Source organism: Drosophila melanogaster, chromosome 3L, assembly GCF_000001215.4.
Source record: "Drosophila melanogaster chromosome 3L".
NCBI classification, from domain to species: domain Eukaryota; kingdom Metazoa; phylum Arthropoda; class Insecta; order Diptera; family Drosophilidae; genus Drosophila; species Drosophila melanogaster.
Genome location: NT_037436.4, coordinates 18,735,127 through 18,759,643, shown reverse-complemented (window position 1 = coordinate 18,759,643; position 24,517 = coordinate 18,735,127). Strand labels below are relative to the sequence as shown.

Here is a 24,517-nt window from a genome sequence, read left to right as displayed (position 1 = left end):
CAAATTCGTTTTTCATTTGAGTTTTACTTGTTGTCTTGTGGCACTCGCTCACACACACACAGGCACATTTCCTCAAGCGGCTCTCCGGTCACCCACACATTTAAATCACTTGAGTCAGCGGGGGCAGCGCAGTCGGCAGCGACGGCGGCGGCGACAGAGGCCGCAAAAACAACGTGTGTGCAATATACTCACTCATACGTATATCAATGTATCGCCATCTCAGTTCCGCCTTCGTGTACTTGGCCCATAGTGCCATCTCTTGCGCTCATGACCTAGATTCCACTGTGCGCTGGTGTGTGTGCACGTGATACGACAAAATGTTTGCCTCTCTCGTCGTTTTGCTGCGTGTAAGTGTGTAATCAATGCAACATGTAGTGTGATGTGCGCTTATGGCTGTATGTGTGTGTGTGTGTGCGAGTGAATTTTATTTTTAATACTCACTGAATTATTACGAACATTTTCGCTTCGTTGTCGTCGTCGTCGTCGTTTCTCGCCTTTTGCCTCTTTTCGTTCCGTTTCGTCTCGTTCCGTCCTTCCGTTTGCCTCTGATGAAATCTCTTTCGTCAGCGCCGGCTCCCCGCCAGCCCCCTCAGTTCACCCACCGATTTCCCAGCTACCGCCGACTATATCTCCCAGTCAGGCTTTGGCTTTGGTCTTTATAATTGCGGCAATTTTTAGCCGCTTTTGGATTTTGTGACTTGAGTGTTTTTTTTTTTATTTCAGGGGGCTATAAAGACCAGCGAGACTTTCGGCTTAGCTGGGTAACATGACTCACATGGCTCGAATGCCATATGTTTTTTGTTACGGAGGTAGGGTCAATAGGGATTTCTTTGCTGCTGTCGTGTGTAATTGGGAGTTTTGCTTCATTTTGTTGCCAAGTGGAATTATTTTGGTTAACAAATTGTTTGTTATAATCGCAGGGATTAATAGTAATGATAGGATCATTTATTCACGGAAATACTAATCTATTATGGATAAGGAATGGAATTAAGTACACTCTATTAAGAACAATCATAATAATAATATCATAATAATGGATGTTTAAAGAATACGAGGCGTATACTTAATATAACGTATACGACACGTTCTATGCATAACTACATTCGTTTCTCAATAAAAACGTAATGGTTTGTTGTTTTCTTTATCTAAAAGTAATATGCTTTATTGAACGGGGAAAGGTGTGAGTTATGGAAAGACGGCAGTATTTATTATTTATTGCCCTTAATCCTTAAATGCTCTTTCTTTGCCAAAAGCTTGAAAATTACTATCCCAAAAATTAAACAATCTTTTACATAATAGTAACTATTATTATTATTATAGTTATTATTATTATTATTATATTATTATAATTAACTTTGATATTCTTAATGCTACGTTACGTATACACAATATTTATAACAATTCCCACTTATCGATTAACTAACTATTTGTAAACTCAAAACAATTTGTAGCAGTGGAATAGTTAGTCATTAATTTAAAACACACACACACACCCAACATCCGCTAGGCTGAAAAATATACCAGAAAATAACGTATACGCACCACTGGTGCCAAATTAGTGTTTACCGAATTGCATATGCTGCGAGCAGCTTTAAAAGTAAAGGCAATACTCTAAAACGCCTACAAAAACGGCAAGTGACAGGCCTCGTATTGATTTTCCCGTTGTGTGAGAAATTTCCCAAAAAAAAAATAAAAGAAAGGGTGAAAAAAAAGGAAGGGCCGGAAGGTGGGAATAACTTTCAACAAACAATTTTGTCGCATACAAATTGAACCACTTAACCCCTCTCGAAAAAAACTTCCAACAAAAAGGTGAAAATCTAAATAAAAGCCGAAACTGAAAGTGAAGAAATGTCGCTAGGAAATTATGTAAGAGTCAGCTTAACAAAAAAAGATAGTAAATGGATCAACAAAGTAGCCGGAAAAAATGCGAAGTGAACGATTTTATGAACTCCATAAATTCCCTATCGATTGACGATTAGCGATTCGTATTTCTCGTATTTTACCTTGCCCAACATAAATAGACTTGATACTGAGCCGGAAAAAAGGAAAAGGCCATAAAATAGCGGCTGTAAGTCGTCCACAAATACAGATAACTTTCCCAACACACACAAGAGAGCGGTGAGAGTGTGAGAGAGAGTGAGTTTTTCTTTTTGGGAGAGTTGGCAGGCAACAACAATGACCGTGTTGTCCCAGTTTTCACACACACTGTCCTTGACCTACTCCACTCGACAGCAACAACAAAGTTGTCTAATGCGGAAAGCCTCTCTGTCTTTGACGCTCCCTCGCTCTTTTTCGGGTTCGCAGGTGTGCCTGTGTGTGCAAGTGTGTGTGTGTCTGCAGGGAGAGAAATGTCGTAATAGAAAGCTCTTTCGCGTTGCCAAGCCAAAACATAATCAAAAGAGAGAGCCGCAACTGCGGCGTTTGAGAGCAGAAGTTGCAGAGGCCCTCTCTCTCTCTAACACGCACACAAACTTATTCAAATGCATATGTATGTTGATTATTTGTAAACAATACGCTTGACCTAAATTACAGTTACTTGTTCGCCGCACTAAAACTGCATATATCAATGCTTGTGTTCGTATTCGTATTCGTGTGCTTGTGTGTTTGGATTTTAATTTTTCCCCTTGCCTTCGGATCTCAGATGCATATTTTATGGTGGCCACCTGCTGCCCATTGCCACCCACTCGCGCGCTTTTTTTTTGTGTCTTTGTTTTTGTGCTACGGGTGTGTGAAAACAACCCCCGACAATTGCATCTTGTAATCAACATGGCGCTAGCTGCAATCGCAATCTGTTTTTGGCTTAAGCCGCCACCCTCGCAATTCTCATTTACACGTAGAGAAAATATCTAACTTAACGCCGCAATATAAAGGTGTTACTTTTTAAATAACAGTTTTGTTGTATTTGTTTTCACAACTTTTGTAGAAGTAGAAGAGGTAATATAATATTTAAAACGTAGTTGCTAATAATAACTACGATTTACATGTAGTAAAATATATTATCGGCTGTTGGTAGGAAATCTACTTATCACTTTTCCAAATTAGAGATAATGAATACAAAACTTTGATTTTGACTTTTGTTTCCTATGAAGTTGATATTCCAACGATTTTATTTCTCTGCACACTTTACGCTCATTTTTCGTGCTGCGCCATAAGAAGCGCATTTTTATTGCGTTTCATTTAGCGTGTTCTCACACACTAACGCAAGTAAATACACAGATGTGCGTTGTACAGTTTTTGTTTTACTACTGTTGTACAAAGCGGCGTATGCGCAATATGTGTATGTAACCATATTTCCCATGTGCGTGCCCATATGTGCGTATGCATGTGCACCCTGCTGTTGATAGTGTGCGTTTGTTTCTGTGAAGCGTTGTTATGAGTTGGCTTTTAATGAGGAGCATGTATGAAACGAATAGGATGCTAACCCCCTCGCGTTGCAATTTTGCCAGCCCGAATTGTGGGTCAGTTAAGTGGGAAATGTTGAAAATGTTCAAAATTGTGTAGAACCATTGAAAATCAACGGGGAATGGGTGTTTCATGAAAACTGGGTGCTCATTAATTTGTTTAACTATTTTACATTGCTAAGAATATCTGTTTATTTCCTAGTTTAGGAACTTCTCCGATTTTCACGAAGGTTCCCGTAGTCAACAAATCAGATTTGAGAGATAAGGGAATTTTGTTAGGAAATTGAGAACAGAATTAATTCTTTTACCAAGAATCATTTTCTACTTCGAAACTCATTCATACTCATTTGCAAATGTGTTTTCTTGCAGCTGTTCGAGCGGATAGAATGCGTGGTGGACGCAACAAATTCGGACCCATGTACAAACGGGATCGCGCGCGGAAGTTGCAAGTGATGCGGCAGCGGCAGTTGGCGCTGCAAGCGCTGCGCAACTCGATGGGTCCGGACATCAAGCCAACGCCGATCTCGCCGGGCTACCAGCAAGCATATCCAAATATGAACATTAAGCAGGAAATTCAAATACCTCAGGTGAGCGATGCGATCAGGATTGTTTTTCTCAATAATACTTTTGGTCGTTTTGATTGCTTTCATCGTTGTCATCGCTTTGGCATACAATTGATATTTAAGATTTATGGAATACAACCTATAGTTATGAACGAATTTCTGCTTATATCTTCAGGTATCCTCACTCACCCAATCTCCGGACTCGTCGCCCAGCCCCATAGCAATTGCGTTGGGACAGGTGAACGCGAGCACGGGCGGTGTTATAGCCACGCCCATGAACGCCGGCACTGGCGGCAGTGGGGGCGGTGGTCTGAACGGACCAAGTTCCGTGGGCAACGGCAATAGCAGCAACGGCAGCAGCAACGGCAACAACAACAGCAGCACGGGCAACGGAACGTCCGGAGGAGGAGGTGGCAATAATGCGGGCGGCGGAGGAGGAGGAACCAATTCCAACGATGGCCTGCATCGCAACGGCGGCAATGGCAACAGCAGTTGCCACGAGGCTGGAATAGGATCTCTGCAGAACACGGCCGACTCGAAATTGTGGTATTTAGCCCAAAAGCCAGAACAAAACTCAATGAATATTCGAACTCAAACCAAATTAAACGACAAACGAACTTCAACAAACATTGAAAAGAAACTTTCGTTACATAAGCATATTTGTGGAAAAGGATTCAACCTGATCATGCAGCAAGTGTGGAAAAGGGCAGTCATATCAATATAATAATCAATATAATATAATAATTAGACTTGAAAAAAAAAGATGTATTGTAAAAAATGTACAAACCTTGAACGATTTCCTTGTACAGAAGAAGAGTATATACATTTAATTGGAAATATTTGTATTCATTATCAGATATTATATGAGCTTCGGTTTCTATATTTAAATATATATCTGATAATGATATTATAGATCTCCAATTAAAGTCTTCATCAAACTGCCCTTTTACGAATTGCTTAGTTATCACTTGATGAGCTCTCCAATTAGAAGTGATCTGAACTTTAATTTATAACTTTTCCTATATCTTTTGTTTTCTACCAAAAAGCTTCGATTCTGGCACACATCCATCGAGCACAGCCGACGCGCTAATCGAGCCATTAAGGTGGGTTTTTGCTGGCGTAAATTGAAGTCTTGAGATCCATTTAATCACATTATTATTCATGCAGAGTCTCACCGATGATTCGTGAATTTGTGCAATCTATTGACGATCGGGAATGGCAGACGCAACTGTTTGCCCTGCTGCAGAAGCAAACCTACAACCAGGTGGAAGTGGATCTCTTCGAGCTGATGTGCAAAGTGCTCGACCAGAATTTGTTCTCGCAAGTAGACTGGGCACGGAACACCGTCTTCTTCAAGGATCTGAAGGTATGGACCAACACCCCGATATCCTCACATCGAGTAAATCAAAAATCAGAAATCAGAAATCAGAAAATCAGCAAACACAGACAGCAGCAACATGGTTCAAAGCCAAAAACCAGTTTTCAAACTAGGGGCCAAGTCTGCGGCATGTTATGTAAACCACCGACAACTGAAAGCGACGTCGACAGCGACGCCGGCAGAATGTGCATTGAATTTCGATTTCATTTGGCGTCTGACCTACTTAGCCAGCAAAGCTGAACCAGTCAGTCAGCCAAGCAGCAGCGTCTCTCGCTCAATGACGCAACTGATGTGCTCACCCATACCACAGCCCATCAAGAGCGGAGAAACTGAAACGGAGACTGAGACAGAGACAGTGACATAGAGCGAAACCGAGAGAATCCCCAAGAGAAAGAGACGACGTGTTGTAATACCAGAGCATCCAAAACTAGGCCTTAACTTATCTACATACCATATCATCATACAAAATGTATCTATTGACTATTGAGCGTGCGGTTGCTACTATAAACTGAAACTAAACTGAGATCACTCTATTTAAAAAAACATTTAAAAAAATAAGTAAATCTACTAAAAATTATTGTATACGAAAGGTTTATTGGTTCAAATGAATTAGCTATCATTATTAGAACTACTAAAAGGAAAATTGTATTAATATTATTAATCAGCAAAACTGATGATTGTTGTATGGAAATATGATGATGGAAATATCTATATGATGTATGGAAATATCTTATTATCTTATTAATTAAAACGGCTTTTAAACCTTCTTTATGCATAGTGGCAACCGCGCCTGTTATGTTTAAGTCTTTTTTCATTTCCAATTTACTAATAAAATTTTATTTATATTTTTTAATTTAGGTCGACGACCAAATGAAGCTGCTGCAGCATTCCTGGTCGGACATGCTTGTTCTGGATCACCTGCATCATCGAATCCATAACGGCCTGCCCGACGAGACGCAACTGAACAATGGTCAGGTGTTCAATCTGATGAGTCTGGGTTTGTTGGGAGTGCCACAGCTGGGCGATTACTTCAACGAGCTGCAGAACAAGCTGCAGGACCTGAAATTCGATATGGGCGACTATGTCTGCATGAAATTCCTAATCCTGTTGAATCCAAGTAAGGCCGTATAAGTTGCGCGGTGCAGATTGACAACCTTCTTAAACCCTTGAATATTTCCCATAGGTGTACGGGGTATTGTCAACCGGAAGACCGTCTCCGAGGGACATGATAATGTGCAAGCCGCTTTGCTGGACTACACCCTCACCTGCTATCCGTCAGTGAATGTGAGTAAAGGATTCAGTTTTAATGTGTAGGGTATCTGAGCTAAAAACCATTTACTTTTGAAATCATTTGTAAATTGCGTACAAACAACTCTAAGCAACGATTCTCTTTCGCCTAATTGCAGGACAAATTCAGAGGGCTAGTTAACATCTTACCGGAAATCCATGCCATGGCCGTTCGCGGCGAGGATCACCTGTACACCAAGCACTGTGCCGGCAGTGCGCCCACCCAAACGCTGCTCATGGAGATGCTGCACGCCAAGCGCAAGGGATAGAGGCCGGGAGAACGTGACACGGAATACTTAATCATTTATGAAATGTAAATAACAAGGCGGGAAGGCCCTCGGGGCAACCGGGTCATGGAAGGCGAACGAAGGATACAGCAGAATTCCGTATTATGAATATGGGAATGCATCATCACTACTACCACCAACTATCACACCTATACACACACATGCACACATTTGTTGATTCAATGTTAATTATTATTACGTTTACGGTTAGGTCTAGTTTACGTTTAACTAATTAATTAATTTGTCTTAAATTAATTCGTGTTTTATTTGTAGTCCCTGATAAAGCAATTTTAAAACACTTGAACCTAAACGAGAATATGTAGTAGATGTATGGATTTAAATTTAAATACGGCAAGGAGAAACACACTTTTTTAGGCATTACAAAACAAAAGAAGCATGAGAAATTTTATTTTTATATACCTATATGAATACGATACTTATGGATACAAATCTATATATATTTTTATGTAAATTGGCGTACTTTTAGCGTCCTACATATTTTTTAATTAGAATTTGGTTATACTATAGTTTTGAAATTAGTATCGTTCCCACTTGAAGATCGATTCTTGTATTTTTTTGCGCCAAGTGTCTTGCATAGTATTTGCGTCTAATCTAATGGCAACAAAAAAAATATTGGAAAATCCATACAAAGAAAATGAAAACAAAGCAAATTTAGGTGTTCATGGTATGAATGTATGTGTATATTATAATTGTAATTTCATCTAAGTGTAAGAAAACAATGCAAACAACTACCTACAACAAGATAATGAAGAGCAAGAAATTATATAAATTAATAAAGGTCGTGTTAAAAACTATATAGAAAATATATACTTACATGTATATTTAAATTTAGCAGCGAGTTTCAACTATTTGTAAATTTCAACCAAGATGTAATTGTTTCAATGTCAACAACAAACAAATTGTAAAGCTTATATTTAAAATACAAAATATATTTTGTGCAAGGAAAGCGATAAAATCCAATTATAACAATTTAAAAAAAGCTGTATAACACTTTAAAACTAAAAGTAAAAGATGTTTAGTCATGAATTTGGGCAATGAGGCGGAAAAGAAATCGAATTAAAGAAGAACTTGAATATTGTAAAAATCAAAATCGGAATAAACAAACCAAATAAACTATTTTTAATGAATATCTATTAATGGGTCAACTTTTAATTCGAATATTAAGTTACCTGGCAAAGGATTCAAAAATTGTTCAATTAGTTAATGTAATGACCCAAAAGCTTCTCGGAATTTCAAAATTTGCATTTAATTTGTTCGGATCTAATCATTGCCTTAATTCTCGCCTAGGCATTGCGCTTAAACAAAACGTACCTTATAAAATTAAAAAAAAGTTTAAGCTCTAAATTCAGTAAACAGAAACAAATTACCACACACATTTCAAATTTAAAGGCAGCGTGTAAAAAAAAACAAACGTTTAACGAGGTGTAAAAAATCAGAGGTAGCAGAAAGATTCACGAAAATAATATAAAATTCTGGCAGACGCAAGTTTAGTAGGGGACAAAAAATACAAAAAACGAAAGCACGACAACATCTATATAGGTTTGCCTAGGTATATAATATATATTTAGGTCTCTAGCTGGTATGTCTAACTTCTATATGTATTATAAAGTGTAAAAAAGTAAAGAAAATATGGGTAAATAATGTAAAAGTTGGCAATGCGAGTTGGCTAGATAGTGGATCAGTTATATTTAATGATTATAAGTAAAGGGCAAAATTGTTGACGTCTAACGTAACGCTGGCGGCATGTTGTTGAAAACACGTTAAAAAAAAAAGGGAGGAGATGAAGGGATCGATATACACATACAAATATATAAATGTTTATTCAGGTATGAATGGCGTTAGGTATGTTTATTGTAAAATTGATTACGATGTGAACCTGTTATTGCAAATGAAAAGTGATTTTAACTATTAAGAAATCTATATATATACTATAAACCCATAAAAAGTAAAAGGATCTAACAGTTATACATTAAATGATTAATATAAATGCAAGCAACACACACACTTTAAGTTTGAAAAACTGTTAAAAATGCAAAAAAAAAAAATCATTTAACTAGAAACAAAACTACCTAAAACTACAATGCATATTTGATCAATTGATTTCATATGCTTTATTATTATGTTAACATACAATTTCATCTCAGAGATGTTTCAAACATGCAACCAACCAACAACAACAAAAGCAAAGTGAAATAAAAAGTAATTATAAAAAATCAGAGGTGTAAGCGTTTGTCCAAATCTTTATTCAATTATTAGGTCACAAACTTGCGTTTAATGAGTTATATATTTATTGCGTCAATATTGAAAAGCATGGCGGGTCTTAAGACATGTTGAAGTTTTGCGTAAAATCGTATTCGATGGTTGGTATGACGGTCTGAACGAATTTGAGGAATATGATCAAGTATAAATGCACTCCCAGCTGACCGCCGCCCTCCTCTACCGTCTGTATAATCTTCTTCATGATATCCGCATGCCGACATGGATGCACAGAGGCCATATTGGGACCTGGAAGATGCGGATGGGACTCCATGGTGACAGTTTTCTTCGCGTGATCCTGCGAGACATCCTCGTACATCTGTTCCACGGTCAGTGGCTTGCGCTGCTCATCATAGCCCACCACCCAGAGTCGCGGCGTCTGATAGTACTTATCATAGCTGATGTGCAGGTCGTACGTGCGTGTATGGAGCACAGAGTCACCGCTGGCCTCCGCGTCGCCCGATGCGGCTGCCACTGGGCTGGCCTTTGCTTCCGGCTCCGGCTTGCGTGTCGTGGTGGCTACAGCCGGATCGACCAGCTCCAGCATGCCGCTCTCCTCGAAATCGTCCATGTCAATAGCCTCGTCGTCGTCCTCGTCTTCAGCCTGGCCCCCAGCGCCCGGCGCAGATTTGTCGCTATCTGGAGTGTGCATTTCTTCCTGAAATGCAGTACTTGATTATGATAGTCGTGGTAAAGTTTCACCCGCACTCACCTTTGTCTCCTCCATTGTCAGTTCGCAGATCTTGTCCTCCAGCTGGGTGGTGCCATCATCGTTCAGTTGATGAGTCTCCACCCAACCGCCGTCACCGGACTCCTCCTCCACCAGCGTCTCCTCGCCGACGTATTCCATCTGCTTGCAGCGACGATAGCAGGGAACATTGCGCGTTATCAGGAATTGCTTATCTAAGTGGGGGCGAAATGATTTTAATGAGTCAATTGGCTAGTTATTAGTGGAAAATCGCAGCACATACCCTTTGGTAGGTAGGGTTTTGTCTTGGTCTCATCGCCAGCGGCCCACTGCCAAGTTGGACAATGGTGCACCAGGTGATCACCGGCGGCCACGAATTCTTCCGGAGTGAGAACACCTGTCTCACGGAATTTCGATTCCTGCAAAAAAAAAATAACGATATTTGTACAACAATTCAAAACCAACAAAGTGGAAAGTTGTATCTAGAATTCTTAATTGATAAATAATTAGTATATATGTATATTAGTTCCATATCTTTAATCTTAACGCTAAAATGTAAGTATTTCCCATAAACCGTTACATTATTGTAGGCCGTTTTCTTAAAAGGACACAAAAATAGGCCGAGAATTCTGGGACGCCCCTTATTTTACGTTTGGAGACAGTCTGGCGTTGGATCCAGTTTTATAGCCTCCCGGGGGCCGTTAACACAAGTCTTGGAAAATGGGGAACGGGAAAATGGAATCAATATTAGAGCGAGGAAACCCCTTATCTTTGCGGGTTTTCTTTGTCATGATGCATATGTACACCCTCGTTTCATATGTACGTATTGAAATACACATTTGATCAGTTTTCCGTTTATTTGGCACTTTTTACCTTCAAAACGGGCGTCAGATATTCGGCCACATTGAGCGCTGTGCCCTTGACGGTGTTGAGAACACTCTGCATTTCGTTGGCCGCTGAGTATTCGCACTAATCTAAACGCTTAAACTTAATAAATACAATTAAGATGGCTCTCTCAATTGACTTGCACTTCGCAGCTAATTGTTTTTGTCTTGCCAGTCGCGATACCAACAACAGTGCGGTGCGGTCATACTAGTCTATCGATGTGGGTGGGACTATCGATAAGTTGTTGCAGGAACAACGGCACTTTTTGCAATGGATTGCCCAAATATAAAAACAACCTGTAATTTACATTGTTAAATACGGACTAATCTAATAAATTTTGTTAAGAAAAAATGTCTAAAATAAGTTCTAAATTTATTAAAAACCCGAATTTTAGCGAAGGTATTTTAAAATAGCACTTATTCATACTTTTAAATGATTTTAATAAAAATAAATCTTACCTTAAGAAAGACATTCCTTTTAAAATGTAGTACGCATGTTGGTATATTCGATAGCTTCGGTCACACTATGTCCATTCGCGCACATTGTTTCTAACGTTTGTACGCGACGAAATGGAAGAAAAGGTTCTGCCGAAATTCGTATTACCGTCTCCAAAGTTCGGCAAGCCCAATGGATCCACCACATCCAATCACCTCTACCTGACCCCCAGCGGGATGACCCTGCTGCCGCGCTCCAAGCAACCGCCGCCCATGTACGGTGCACGAGGATCAACAGTGCCAGCTAAATATCTGCACCAAGAACAAGTGAGTGCACCAATAATAGTTCGAGCTTGTTCTTTAAACATTCCTTAATTCAAAACATAGAGCAGCCCAGTGAGCGTGCCTGCATCCCCGCCAGTTTACCATTCTCCTCCGCGACCGGAATTTTGTCACACATGTGTAATGGAGCTGGCCAACTCTCAGGATATGAAACTCCACCTGGAGCAACACGAGTTCTGCCCTGCCGATGACTGCGACTTTGCGGCGCTCCACAACATCCTGGAACGTCACATAGAATCCAATCACATCACAGGAACCTACGTAAAGGTAAAGAAAGTTTGGTCCGAGGAAGAATTGGCCGCTTGGAGGGCAGAACGAAGAAAAAAGTAAGTTAATTAGTAGAAATTTCTTTTGTTCTTTAAAATAAGCAGCTCAAATTGTAGATTTCCCACTGCGGCCAATGTTGAGCTGGCTAGATTAGCCAAGGAACAGCGAATTAAACGCGGAGAGCGCCTGGAGGCTTCGAAATCTCGCTTCGGAAACCGGGAAGATCGCCAACGGACGCGAGGAGGACCCCAGGGAGATCACAAAGTTCGTTTCGATCCGAAAAACAAGAAAAAGAGATGTGCCAAAGGGAAAGCCAATGAAAAGAAGAAAAAACGTGTTGGTACTGATAAAGCAAACGAAGCTTTGAAGCAGAAAGAAACTAATGAAGATAAAAAAGAAGAGGAAGTTAATTTGTGCTCCCTGGGAAATGCTAAATTTGGAGGAACTGGACAAATGCCGGAGTACCAGCACTTTAAGGCAAAAGTTCAAAAGAAGGATAATGCTTTGTCTAGCTTTCTTGGAATGTACGGGTCAGATAGTGACGAAGAAAGTGAAGCTGAGAGTGATGATCAGAATACAGCAGACTGCAGTAAACAAATCCCAGCACAAGTAGAGAGCTCCCAAAGTATGCCATCTGAAATCACAGAAATGGGTCCAGCCCTTGAGGCTTCAAATACACCTAACTCTGTTGATAATACTCAAACTTGTGAAGACTTTACACCTATGTTGGAAATGACATCATCAGACCAAGTGCCGCGAGAAATAAGCAACATTAGTCAAATAACTACATCTAACTCAGAGCCTGCCAAGGAAGATGGCTCCTCCGACGAAGGACCGGATGAAGAGCCCTTCCAGCGAGTGACCGAAACTATAACAGCGTCAGATCCAGTCAAACCACCTCCTGAACCAATGGAACCGAAGCCACAAACTGCACCCAAAAGAGCAGCTCCAAAGCGAATTTATGGCTTGAACTACAAGAGAGCGCGCAAGCAAACCCCGAACACTATGTTGTCGAAACTATTAGAATCCGATATACGCCATGAAAGAAATGTCCTGCTGCAGTGCGTGCGACATGTTTGCGAGAGAAATTTCTTTGGCATTGGTCAAGCTAAACCAAATCAAGAAACGTTGGTTACCACTTGTGATAAAACCGTTGATTCAACACCGGATGCATTATAACTTTAGCTTCTAAGTTAGGCAAATAAAGTACAAATAGTAGTATGCAAATGTATTTCTTAAAAAGAGTGTCACTTATGTTTCGATTAACGCAATTGGTTGACAAAATGTGCCTTTTCGGAATGCACTCTAAAAAATTTAAAACCCTTACCCTTAAAGATAGCGCAAGATTAGTTGGTTGACATTGAGGAGTCTCCGCCCATGGGATGATCTCCGCTGCCGGCATTTCCTCCTCCGGTTTGTTGTTGCTGCTGTTGTGCCGCCTGTTGCATCTGTTGTTGTTGCTGCTGCTGCTGTTGTTGTTGCTGCTGCTGTTGCTGGGCGGCGGCATGTTCCTGCTGACGCTTCAACTGCTGACGAGCTGCATGTGAGTGTTTGGCCTTAGTTTCCTCAAGTTCACGCACTCTGGACCTAGCGTGCTGAATGCGATGCCAAGCCATTTGGAGCACTTTGGCGGATGCATAGCCGGAACCCTCGTGTGGCTGACCCGTGGACACCTGGGTCAAGTAGTTGATCTGCTCGGACAGCTTCGATTCCACGCTGGACAGACTCTTGAGAAACTGCTGCGACTGGGTCTCCGCATTTTTCTGGGAAGACTTTTCCTTGCCCAACTCCTGCAAGGCTTGTCCTGGAAAGATCACACATGTTAACCACTTTTTAATGATAAGCAAGTTCCGTCCCACCTGCACTTTGCATGCACAGGATTATCTCCTTTTCGATCTCATCTAGAGCGTGTATTTTGTCCAGAGGATTCATTGCTTTTCACGTTCTGCATATAAACAAAACAAAGTCGACCAGATAACAGTGTGACCAGAACACGAGAGGGAGGCCTTTAAAAATATAAATATACCAAAAAGTTGTAGTGTCTGCAAAATACTATGGATTTCAAGATATCATTCGAAAATATTTTTAGAAAAAGAATAATCATCCAAAAAGAATCACATTTCAAAGAACATTTTACGCATTTGAATTAATTTATTAAGTTCTATCTCGAATTATGATCTAAAAGTACTTTAAATTCGCTTGCTTGCCAATCCGACCCATTCATATTTGAAGTACTCCTTTGGCAGAGGCAGGCAATTCTCGTGCAACTCGATGGCGTCCTTGTCCATGTGCCACACCATAAAGTTCCTGCCACAGGCGATTTGTTTGTGGAGCGCCAGGTGCACCCGGTCCACAAAGTGGGATTGACACTGGCGGCACTCGAACACTCGATCGTGGGTATCCACGCGCAGGAACTTTCTTATGTTTCGGATCTCAAGTAAGCCCCGAAAGTCACCAACTACGTCCGTTTGAATGATGAAGGTGGGTGTGTTTTCGACATCATCGCCTCGGAGCAAATATGGTACTGCAAATAATTCCTTGGAAGTGCTGCAGACCCGAAAAGTGTACAGGTTTATTTTTAGAGTTGCCGGAATGTGTTGATTTTGGTCCTTTTGGTTTATATAAGTTTCAGAAAGTTGTGCTAAATCGGAGGAATGCTTATTACTTCCATTTCCAATGACTTCTGTTGCGTTTTTTACTCGGTACTGCAAAGGAAGTTTAAGAGAATTGCTCTTAGGCGAGACGCAAAATCTCTTGACCGTCACCTTCATCCTTCTGATGACACACGCCTCCAGTGGAACCTTCTGATGGAGCAGCACGTAGTTGCTGATCTTCTCCAGCAGCATGGAGAATATCATGTCCACCGCCTCACCAATATCGAAATGGTTTTCGATATTTAACGGACTGCTTTCGTAGTACATTCGCTCCTTTTTCACATCCACGTAAAATCCAACTGTGGTCTCCAATTTTTCTGTACCAAAACTTAAAAATCGCAGCAGTTGCGGAACTGCATCCATCCCAGCATCCAGAAGAAAGTCGTTGGTCCTGGCCGCAATGCTTCCATCACACAAGATAAACTCTTCGATGGCCTGGTCCTCGATCCTCTTCAGGATATCCTTTTCATCAGAACCAATTTGAATGCAATGGCTTCTATTGTTCTCGATATCATTTCGCCAATGATGATGGTATGGTTCGCTGACTGGCACTCGACTTTCACAGGTTGTGCAATCCGCTCTCCTTGCACCGTTGACGAAAAACTGGTGGCGAAACACACGGAAGTTATCCTCGATGTCAAAGATATAACGCGATTGTGTTCGGCGGGCCATGCTTGAAAACTATCTAATGTTTGGTGATTCGATCCGCTGATTTTATATATAAATTGAGATTGCAAAATACGCTAGGTAGCAAGAATGAGCAGGTGTAGGTACATATGTATCTGTACCAGCTGCTATTGACCGAATCTTAAACGCTATCAGGTAGACATCAAGTCTGGCAGGTACAACAACTTTCTCATGTAAATCGAAAAAAAAAGTATTAACAAACTTACTTTTATTACCATGAAGGATTAACGATAGTATTTTACGAAGAGCTGCGACCTTTAAAGTGACAGATTTTTTCAAATTTTAAGTCTTCTTTAGTTCGGTCCAGTCTATAATTGAACTCTCTCAATTGGCCAATAATCCAAATTGGTATATCCTTAAACGATTTATATGCGCTCAATTAGCCCTTTTTTCTATTTCTATTATTTGTTGAGCTTAAGTCTAAGTCTAAGTAGCATTTGAAAGCCAAGGAATCAAAATTTTACATGTTACGCGTTTGTCAAGTGTATATAGTTATTTTCTACTTTACGTGAGTAAAATATTTGCACGTAAGGGGAATTTCCATTACAGTTTTAACCATAAACATTACCGCGTATATAATTCCTCCTTGACATAAAGGCCAAGTTCTATGCCATAAAAGTATACTTCCAGAAACACCGACGTTTCTGACGTTTCTATCTTATCGTAAAAGGGAATTTTTGGTATCAAGAACATCTTACAAAAGCTTAATGATATAAAACAAATGGACGTAGAATAATTTAATTTATATGTAAATTTACACGTAGAAACGACGGTTTTTAAAAGATTATTGTTTAAACAAGAAGCTTGAAAAAATGTTGTTTTTAACACACAATTTAAATAACTCTCACTTTTCCACTATTTTCTATAATTATGTGTATAATATTATTATATTATATTATATTATTATTATTATATTATAATATTATATTATGTATATATATTATTATATATTTGATATGCATTATATGCATTAGGTAATGCTGTACTTTTTTTTGTAATTACATAACCTAAATATAGCTTACAGTAAGATTTAAAAATTAATATAAAATATAAATAATCTGAAAACATATATAATTTTGTTTTTACCAAATATATATTTAATTACTGTGCAGGATTTCTTCTTAGCATAGAGGGGAATCGATAAAATCCTTTATCCTTTGCAACCGACTTTTTAACATCCGCATCGCATTTTAGACTTTCCCCTGCAACTCGAACGGAGCGTACAATCTCTTGGTTGCAATCGAGCCCGGTTCGAGCCATGTCCTGGAAAATGTGTTCCCAGTTCAAGAAAGGAATATATTAACACAGCAAAAAAAGAAAGAATGCTATAGTCCAGTAACCCGACTATCAGATACCCGTTACTCAGCTTTTGTGAATGCGAAGGCGAAATTTCATCACCATTTTTCTTTGATATCGATAGATATTGAGGAATAAAATGAGAAAATATTTAAAAATTGTACCAAAGTGTGGGCGTGACCGGTTTGTCAGCTTTTGGGGCGTTGGAGTGGGCGTGGCAAAAAGTTTTTTGGCAAATCGATAGAAGACTAATCAAAATATGAAAAAATATCGAAAAAAAAATGTTAAAATTGTTGGCGGGGCCCGTTTGACTGCTGGCTGATGGCTGTTGCTTTATGGCTTCTTTAGTAGTTGAAGCATATGTATTTGAGGCGTTTCGTTCGTCCTTCACACGCACACAGCATGAGTACACACACACATATATACATATTTCTACAATATGTATATTATGCCCACATATTTCGTACTTTTGTCGCTGGGAAACCTCACGTGTCCCTCGCAGCTTATGTGGGTGAACTACTAAAATGAAAATAGAGTAAAAATACAAAAAAAAAAGAAAAAAATGTGCATGAAAATAGAAACAAACAGAAACGCCGGCAGTAAAAGTAACGGAAAACTGCTGCCTGGCATCTTTTTACGTATTTCGGTTGTTGATTTTCCTATTTCACTCCTTGCCGCTGTCGTTGAATTTTCCTCTTGGCCGTGGAATTATGAGCGCTCGTCTTTCCCCATTTTCTGTTACTTTTCGGCTTCCCATTCTGTATCGTTATTTTGTTATTTTTGTTCTTTGGTGTCCTGGCATCCTGACGCCTGCTTTTCCAGCTATTTTGTTCGCTTTTATTTTCGCTCCTTTTGTTTTGGTCTGATTAAAGGTAAATTTTTTCACGGGTTTTCGCTGTACTGCTACGGGTATTCTATTTTAAAAGGGGATTCTTACATTATACATTTATGTTTTTATTTCCACCCTGGGGCGGTTTTTAAAAGTGGATTAGAAGATATATTTTAGGCTCCAACAGTGGCCAAAACTTTTATCTCATCTTCACGTTTAGCTCTTCATTAGAAATATTAGCTTTAATCAAAGTTTTATTACTAATTTTGTGGATTTTTCTTAATTAGGTATTTCGCATTAAATCATAGCCAATGAGAACCCAAATGGTTTGTATATTGTATTTATGTATCTTATGTTTTATCTTATGTGTATTTAAGCACTCGTTTAAAATCCTTTAACATTTGGAATATGATTGACCTTCTAATTCCTGTCACATCAATCAATGTGTTTAATTATGTATTTACTTTTTATTAGTTCTATTTGAGCCCAAACAGTTTTCGTTTGAGCTGACCCGCTTAAATGTACTCTTCATGTATCAACCATCAATTACTGAATAATTGATGAATATTAATAGCTTTTGGTTGAAAAACTATACGAGGACAGCGGCTTAAATGTTTCAATTTATTTTTCCACTTTCCCACAAACAGATACGCAGAAGGCTGAATAAACAAGAAGTTAAAGGCTAAAGGTCAAGTTGATAGCTTTTCGGCTTATTCGCTCTTATGTTTTTGAGTACACGTTTTCGTGCAAGGACTTTTCCTTTTTTTGGGCTCAGCCTCTGCCTCTTTTCCTCCTCCTTGCCTTTTACCTTAACCTTGCTTTTACCTGGTAATTAACACTTTGTCGAGCTCATAAATCTTTAAACATTGATTTTTAATGGTGGCATTTTAACGCTTCGTCGAGCAGGGGAATCAGGAAGCCCCAGCCACCCATGACACGTGCAATCCTTATACAGAGAAATCGAGTGGGCGGTTGGGAGGGGGTGGTGCTGAATACCCGTGGGAAAAATTAATAAATTATTGGGACCCGGTTGGCAGAGAACACGTGACTGTTTGTTTTTCTTTAGTCATTTTCATTGCAGAAGGCTTTTAAGCGTGTTCATTGAGTTTCCATGGCAAGCAAATCATTAATTGTCGTGCTATATTCAAAATAAATATACATATATACAATTTATGCAATAATATTGAATATTATTATCTCTAGTCTATGGGCAATGCTCGCTTGTTATCTGTTATATCATGTTTTAAGGCATACGGAGTTGAAGGATTTCACAGGATGTTTGTATCAATCATTTACGTGCATTCGAGTGCAAAAAGCGAAAACCTTTTAGTGATGTGCTCAAACTAAAACCTTAGCATTTGTTTGGCTACATTTTGTGTACTATTGGTTTTTGACCAAAACAGCAGAATCGTCCTTTACACAATAGTTATGCTGCCGAATAATCGTTTTTGTACGGGATATGAAAACAGCTTAAAACGATAAATGCACTTGAACTTGTGTTTGCATTCCGAGTTCTTAGCAATTTCTCTTTGAAGCTTTTTGTATTAAACGCATTTAGTGCACTTTCGACACAAGCAAACTGGAAAAAAGGAAAACCGACCAGCAAAGTCCGCTCACAATTTATATATAAAAGACACAAGCGCACAAATAAATGTTGTTCTTGGCATTGTGTGTGCTCCAGTGTGTTGTGTGCGTGTGTGTGTGTGAGTGTGTGAGTGTGTCAACGAATTATGTCCCCCAGATGTCAGTGCAATACAAGCGGGAAACATGACAATTCCGCCTGCGACCGCCCACCAGAAAGTCCAACAGCAGTATTTTGTGATGCGCTTGGGAACTAACCATAAGTATTCATGCATTTATGCGGGCGGGGTGCCACTCCCCCTAAGTACGCCCACTGCCGCCCACTTCTTAGGAGAAAGCTCATGTGTGTCTGTTTCTTTCTTGTTCAAATCTCTACAGCTGACAGGGATGGCAATTTGTATTTTTTGCACCATTTGGAGCTGACTTTCCTTAATAGACTTGTTTAAAATTTAAATTTTTAAAACTGTATAGGTTATATATTAATCGGGCTTTAAGGATATTGGACTTTAACTCAATAAGAAAAGATTAAAAAAGTTAAATTAATAATAAATAGATAGAAAAGGTTGCAAGATAAAACTGTTGATGATAGTGTTTTCAAAAATTTAGGCGATTGCCATCACTGACTGGATTTTCACATAAGTAAGAGGGGCGCTGGTGCTGTTGTGGGTGTGGTCGATTGTATTCCATTTGTCAACAGCAGCGTTGGCAATGGGTGGTGGTGCAGGACGTGGGTGACGGGAAGTTGGAGGGCAGGAGACTGGGAATACACACTGGACGTGGCAGCCAAAAGGCCAGAGCAGAAAAGACGCTTCTGTGCGGACTCCGCTCCTGATTCTGGCACATCAGCAGCTTTATTATTATGCAAATACATACAAAATATGAATTATGTTAATGCCAAGTGTACACACCATACGCACGCAGGACACACAGCTTGGACCAGAGAATGCAGCTCCAACTCTCAACGGCCTGCAAAGCCGTCAACTTTGCTCCGCAAAGAGTCCGCTTTTCGCACGGAATCCCTGCTCTAAAATGCTTGGCTCGTGGGAAAGTTTTGTTTTTTCCGTACAAGCGCTTTATTGAAGCGGCACAGCGAAGCTTACGGCTTTGCTAGATGAGGCTTTCCGAGGATTTGGCCAAGAAAGAACAATCTCAGATCAAGTGGCGGCGTGTCGGCGGCGTTGAGTTTTCCAACTTCAGTGCGGTTGCAAGTGCCACAAGTCGTTTGCCAGCTCTTGAAAGTATGTAATCTATGGCATATCATCATAAATTTAATACTTCAAAAATATATTTTATTACTTAAAATGCAGATTACTTAAATTGCGTGCTCCTGTTTTTATTTAATTACTTTGTTCCACTTGCAAAACTGCAAGCTTTCGCTTTCAAAACAAATACATGTGACAATGGTGCAAGGAAATGCATTCAATTAAATATGACCTGCTCAGCATTCTTATTATAGAATGCACTTTCAATGCATTTAAACTTCCATTTATCCTATTCACTTATTTGAAGAGGGAATAATTTGCCATTATAATTGCTTATCTGTGCATTAAGATTTGCAATTCCATTACATTAATTACATAATTGAAATGGCAACCATAATATTTTCACCCCAACTACATTCCATTATTTTGCACCATAATTCCTCGATTGTACAGAAGCTCTTCAATCAAAGAGATTGAGAAACATTGCGGCTGTTCGGGTTTGAATATTCCTCCTTTTGTCATGTGATCCAAGTGAAATTGCTTCCCATAGCTCGTATCCTTTCAAACACTTGGCAAACGCAATCAATCTTCGACGATAAAGGCATATAGCAAAAGGCGAAATGTAATAATTTAAGCATATCCAAATGCAATCGCATATCTTCTCATTCAATGCACCGGGCGAAATGGCAGTCTTTGGATTGAATACTAGATTTATCACACATTTTATAACAATTATAGAAAAGGTATTCTATCTGTCCGTTTGTCTGTCTACGGACGTATGTGCGAAGAGATTTTGATTTTGAAATTACAGTGATGAATACCCAAAATGTCACAATAGAAGGGGAAAACAAACTGACCATTTATTAACAATTTCCTGAACTCTTGGCAATATTTTTGACAGCGCTAATTAAAATGTTTGCAATCACAAAAGTGTTGTAATCAATTTTTCCCAGTGTAGATACGTTTCGTACCGCTGCTTTGTGGGCTACAAAATGGCATCGCATGGGGCGATAAGTGCAGCTGGGGCAGGAACAGAAGCTGCAGCCATAGGAAACAATACTTTTATGCCCCGGCTTAGAACTGGGCTTCTGCAGCTCCGTAATAAATTGTTTTTGCATAAAATTGCCAAGAAAAATGCCTGACAGAAGTGGTCGTGATGGGGGGGTTGAAATGATGGTTGGGGAAAAGCGGGAAGGGAAATGCATATAAAAATTGTTCACCTTTGCCTCGATTGCATATTTATCATTTCAAGCTGCCGGCAGGCAAACTGGGTGGTGTTGGGTAGGATTTCACCTGGATGGCTTACAAACACACACAGATACACATACCCACATATATATATACATATGCAGAATGCACGCATGGACTGTCAACACTTTGAACTGTTGCACCCGAGCTCCCATTTCCCTGGGTGCCTCCCATTCGAGCCATAGAAATTGCTAATGCATTCAACAGTCACATCGCCACATACATACGTCTTTATACATGGCTTGTGAAATACCTAAGCTTTAGTCATATATAAACTATATATATATATATATATATATGTACATCTAAATCAGTGCACCGTAGATATCTATCGCCAAATCAATGCCTTCCATAATATGCTGTGCTTGCTGTTGCAATTTTACACAATTTCCCATTTGCCACTCGTTATTGTTTAATGCGCTTATGAAAGTGGGCTATTATGATAATTTTAAGGGGTTTGCCATTTCTCTATAATCCGATGCCACTTGTTAGATATTTGCTAGTGCCTTTGAATACCCAATTTTAGATTAATATCAAAGCTATGAATTTGTGTAACATGAGCATCAGCAACAAAAAATAATGGGTTGCCAGTTTACTTATATACGTATTGCATTGATTATGAAATAAATTTTCAAACTGTTAAATATAAAAATTAAAATTAAAACTTAATAGTTGAAAATGGCTCTTAAATTTTTTTATAAATAAATAGAGCATTTGCTGGCCATCGAATTACCACCCATCGAACTTTGTTTTCCCCTTCTGTTGTCATGGCGAAGGACAAAAGCATGCTTGATAAAACAATTGCAATTTGTTTACACATGCATCCAGCCCCGCAGCCCCTTGCCCATATTTTCCGATTTAATAGTTTATTATGTGATATTATTATTATTTTGCCGTACGGATGCATAAGAGTGAGCATTATTGATAGGAAAGTGCTGTGGAAAGGTTTTTGTTGCCACTATTGTTGTGCCATTTTGTGTCCTTAATTATAATTGTGCTTGTGATGACTTAACAAGGACAATAGACAAAGGACATCGCTTGCCGCCAGATCCTTTGAGTGGCTTACGAACAGATACATTTGTTTATTACGGTTTAAATGTGCATAATTTCTGTATCGCAATTCGACTAGTTGCTTGCGGGCTTAAATATTTGCAAATAGCGCGGATATCTTAATCGACTCGGTTGGTTTTTCACTGGCCAACAGCAATGAGTGTAATTTACATAAAGAGTCATTAAATATGACTTACTCTGTTTATATTTTAAGTGATGAATTATGAATAAATGGTAGATAATTTACGGAATACATTTGAAATTAGACCACATGGCAGATATAAATAGCACTATATACATACATATATAATATAAACATATTTTATTGAATTTAGCTTTAATTTTAATTGAGGCAGTGCTAACCGCTAATATAAATTGTAAAAACCATTGTGATTGCCTTTTTTCGCGATTGAGCTTCAGCCATCAAAAGTCTCGAATTTCCCACAAAGGATGCAATAAAGTAATCTATAAATTGCTTTCAATTGAAATTACCACCTTGCCAAGCTAGATGGATGCACATGCTCGCCAGCTGGATTCCCCACCTGTTGATCCCTTTTCGGGATCTCGGCTGCATCTGCTGCAAAATTCGTGCTTCTGGTGGTGAATCTCCCCCTTTTTGTGGCACGTACACGTGCATCCATCCACACCCACGTCCATTTCAATGGCGTCTAATATGCGCTCAAATGCTGGTACAATTTGCAGCACAACAACGCTGCACCTTTTGGAAAAACCGTAGTCGTAGTTTTTCCGCTCGCAATCCTGGTACGTAATGTTTGTGCTGCTTTTCCGCATGCAATTTTACGGGCATCTAAGCAGCGGCAACAAATTTCCGCAGTCCGTCCGCATCGATCCCCGAAAATCCCTTGTAACATTTTCATTTTGCATTGCGAAATTGATTTGGTCAGCAGTTTGCTGCCATTCCCATTCCCATGGAAATGAAAATGAAAACGCAGATACAATATATACGTGAAAAGGATAAAGGGAAATTGGGCAAGTTCTGTTTCGGCTGTGGCTTATCCGGCCAGAAGTTTAATTACAGTGCGGACCAATGCTGGAAGATGGTTTTCGACCTTTCGCTTAAGCAAGGATTTATTAAAAAAAGAAAAAACATTAAAAGATTCCACCTACCAGATATCAAAATTTAATTTATTTAAATTTTATTAAACTAGCACGTATGCTGCCTTCTTGAAACGTGATCTTCGAAAGTGCATTAATATTCAGCACACTCTTGATTTTTCGAACAAGCTGATAAATATGGTCATTTTAATTTTTCAACTATTTAAAGAACAATTCTATTAAACAAATAACATTCGTATGTAGATGCAACTTAAACCACACTCACAATGTGTGTTGAGTCCCCAAGAAACCAACTCGAATTCAAAGTTTTTTTTTTCTAACGCATCCAATTGTGCAGCATGTGTTTGGCATTTAGTTGAGTTTTTATTGCAGCTGGAATTTAAAACAACCCATTTTGTGTTGCTGGGCAATCGTGCGCCATAAATGGAGTTGTGTACAAGTGTGTGCGAGTGTGTGTGCGTGTGTGTGCCCCGGAGAGCATACATATCCGTCATATAAACAATTTGCCTGCCGCGCTTTAAGTGCCATCAATGTAGTTTTGCTATTGCACCGTCGACGACAGTTTGGTTATCCTTATTCTGCGCCAGTTTAACCACTGGCCACCCAAAAGGACCACACCCACCGAAACGATACCTGCCCACAATCAATAATCAAATAAATCTGCGCCCTCGTTTCCAGAAATGTTGCTGCAGTGGAAAACTGAACTCAATGAACTCAATGGATGCGACAAGTGCAGCCATTTTTACCCATCTAGTCGAGTAGCACAGGTTTGATTTTGGCAAAAAAAAAAAAAAAAATGTGGTTCCTAAATCAACAATATAGGAAATTAAAGTGTTATTTATTCTAGTCTTGAAATGTATTAATTCTAAATTTACGTTCTATTATAAAAATTGGACAACTTTAATTGCACGTTTCAGTACTTTATTAATATGTGCCTTGTTTTCATATTTATTAATAATATACATACTTTTGAAAGTACCACTTATATCTAAATAATCCAATTTTCGTATATATAGGGTTTACATCGTATTCTACCATCTAATCAGTAAAACTTTTTGTGCGCCTGCAGCTTTGTCGTATTTTT

At 39.2% G+C, this 24,517-nt stretch overlaps 5 protein-coding genes and 1 long non-coding RNA gene across 9 annotated transcripts in view, besides 1 other annotated feature; 3 read left to right on the top strand and 3 right to left on the bottom strand.

Moving 5' to 3' along the window:
- Window positions 1–9,037, top strand: part of ftz-f1 (ftz transcription factor 1) — a 50,703-nt gene extending 41,666 nt beyond the window's left edge. For 2 of the 4 annotated variants that reach the window (NM_079419.3, NM_168775.2), the window contains 7 exons: window positions 3,771–3,988; window positions 4,140–4,510; window positions 5,011–5,067; window positions 5,132–5,330; window positions 6,201–6,459; window positions 6,526–6,626; window positions 6,749–7,895. In NM_079419.3, coding sequence (NP_524143.2) covers window positions 3,771–3,988; window positions 4,140–4,510; window positions 5,011–5,067; window positions 5,132–5,330; window positions 6,201–6,459; window positions 6,526–6,626; window positions 6,749–6,898 — 1,355 coding nt within the window. In that variant the 3' untranslated portion in view covers window positions 6,899–7,895. Of the gene's footprint in view, window positions 1–3,770; window positions 3,989–4,139; window positions 4,661–5,010; window positions 5,068–5,131; window positions 5,331–6,200; window positions 6,460–6,525; window positions 6,627–6,748 lie in introns of all 4 variants that reach the window. The other 2 variants (NM_001259895.2, NM_001316437.1) reach the window with 2 other exon arrangements.
- On the top strand, window positions 5,559–5,847 carry lncRNA:CR45938 (long non-coding RNA:CR45938). Its single transcript, NR_133269.1, has one exon. It is a non-coding gene; the product is annotated as a long non-coding RNA:CR45938 (long non-coding RNA).
- A 123-nt stretch (window positions 9,038–9,160) lies between the features above and the next one.
- Atg3 (Autophagy-related 3) lies at window positions 9,161–10,957 on the bottom strand. Its single transcript, NM_140802.3, has 4 exons — window positions 10,755–10,957; window positions 10,165–10,300; window positions 9,906–10,096; window positions 9,161–9,851 (listed from the first exon to the last, which is right to left on the bottom strand). Exons 1-4 carry the CDS (start codon window positions 10,824–10,826, stop codon window positions 9,258–9,260), a joined length of 993 nt encoding a protein of 330 aa, NP_649059.1. The 5' UTR covers window positions 10,827–10,957; the 3' UTR covers window positions 9,161–9,257.
- Window positions 10,958–11,276: 319 nt separating this feature from the next.
- Window positions 11,277–13,033, top strand: Nufip. Its single transcript, NM_140801.4, has 3 exons — window positions 11,277–11,527; window positions 11,588–11,868; window positions 11,926–13,033. The coding sequence occupies exons 1-3, from the start codon at window positions 11,336–11,338 to the stop codon at window positions 12,986–12,988; spliced, it is 1,536 nt and encodes a 511-aa protein (NP_649058.1). The 5' UTR covers window positions 11,277–11,335; the 3' UTR covers window positions 12,989–13,033.
- On the bottom strand, window positions 13,021–13,788 carry MED11 (Mediator complex subunit 11). The gene is made up of 2 exons (NM_140800.3): window positions 13,669–13,788; window positions 13,021–13,613 (listed from the first exon to the last, which is right to left on the bottom strand). Exons 1-2 carry the CDS (start codon window positions 13,739–13,741, stop codon window positions 13,156–13,158), a joined length of 531 nt encoding a protein of 176 aa, NP_649057.1. The 5' UTR covers window positions 13,742–13,788; the 3' UTR covers window positions 13,021–13,155.
- Window positions 13,789–13,944: 156 nt separating this feature from the next.
- Window positions 13,945–15,156, bottom strand: CG6885 (uncharacterized protein). Its single transcript, NM_140799.2, has one exon. It carries the CDS (start codon window positions 15,133–15,135, stop codon window positions 13,999–14,001), a length of 1,137 nt encoding a protein of 378 aa, NP_649056.1. The 5' UTR covers window positions 15,136–15,156; the 3' UTR covers window positions 13,945–13,998.
- A 1,305-nt stretch (window positions 15,157–16,461) lies between these two features.
- Window positions 16,462–16,745: a mobile genetic element.
- Between the last annotated feature and the right edge of the window lie 7,772 nt (window positions 16,746–24,517).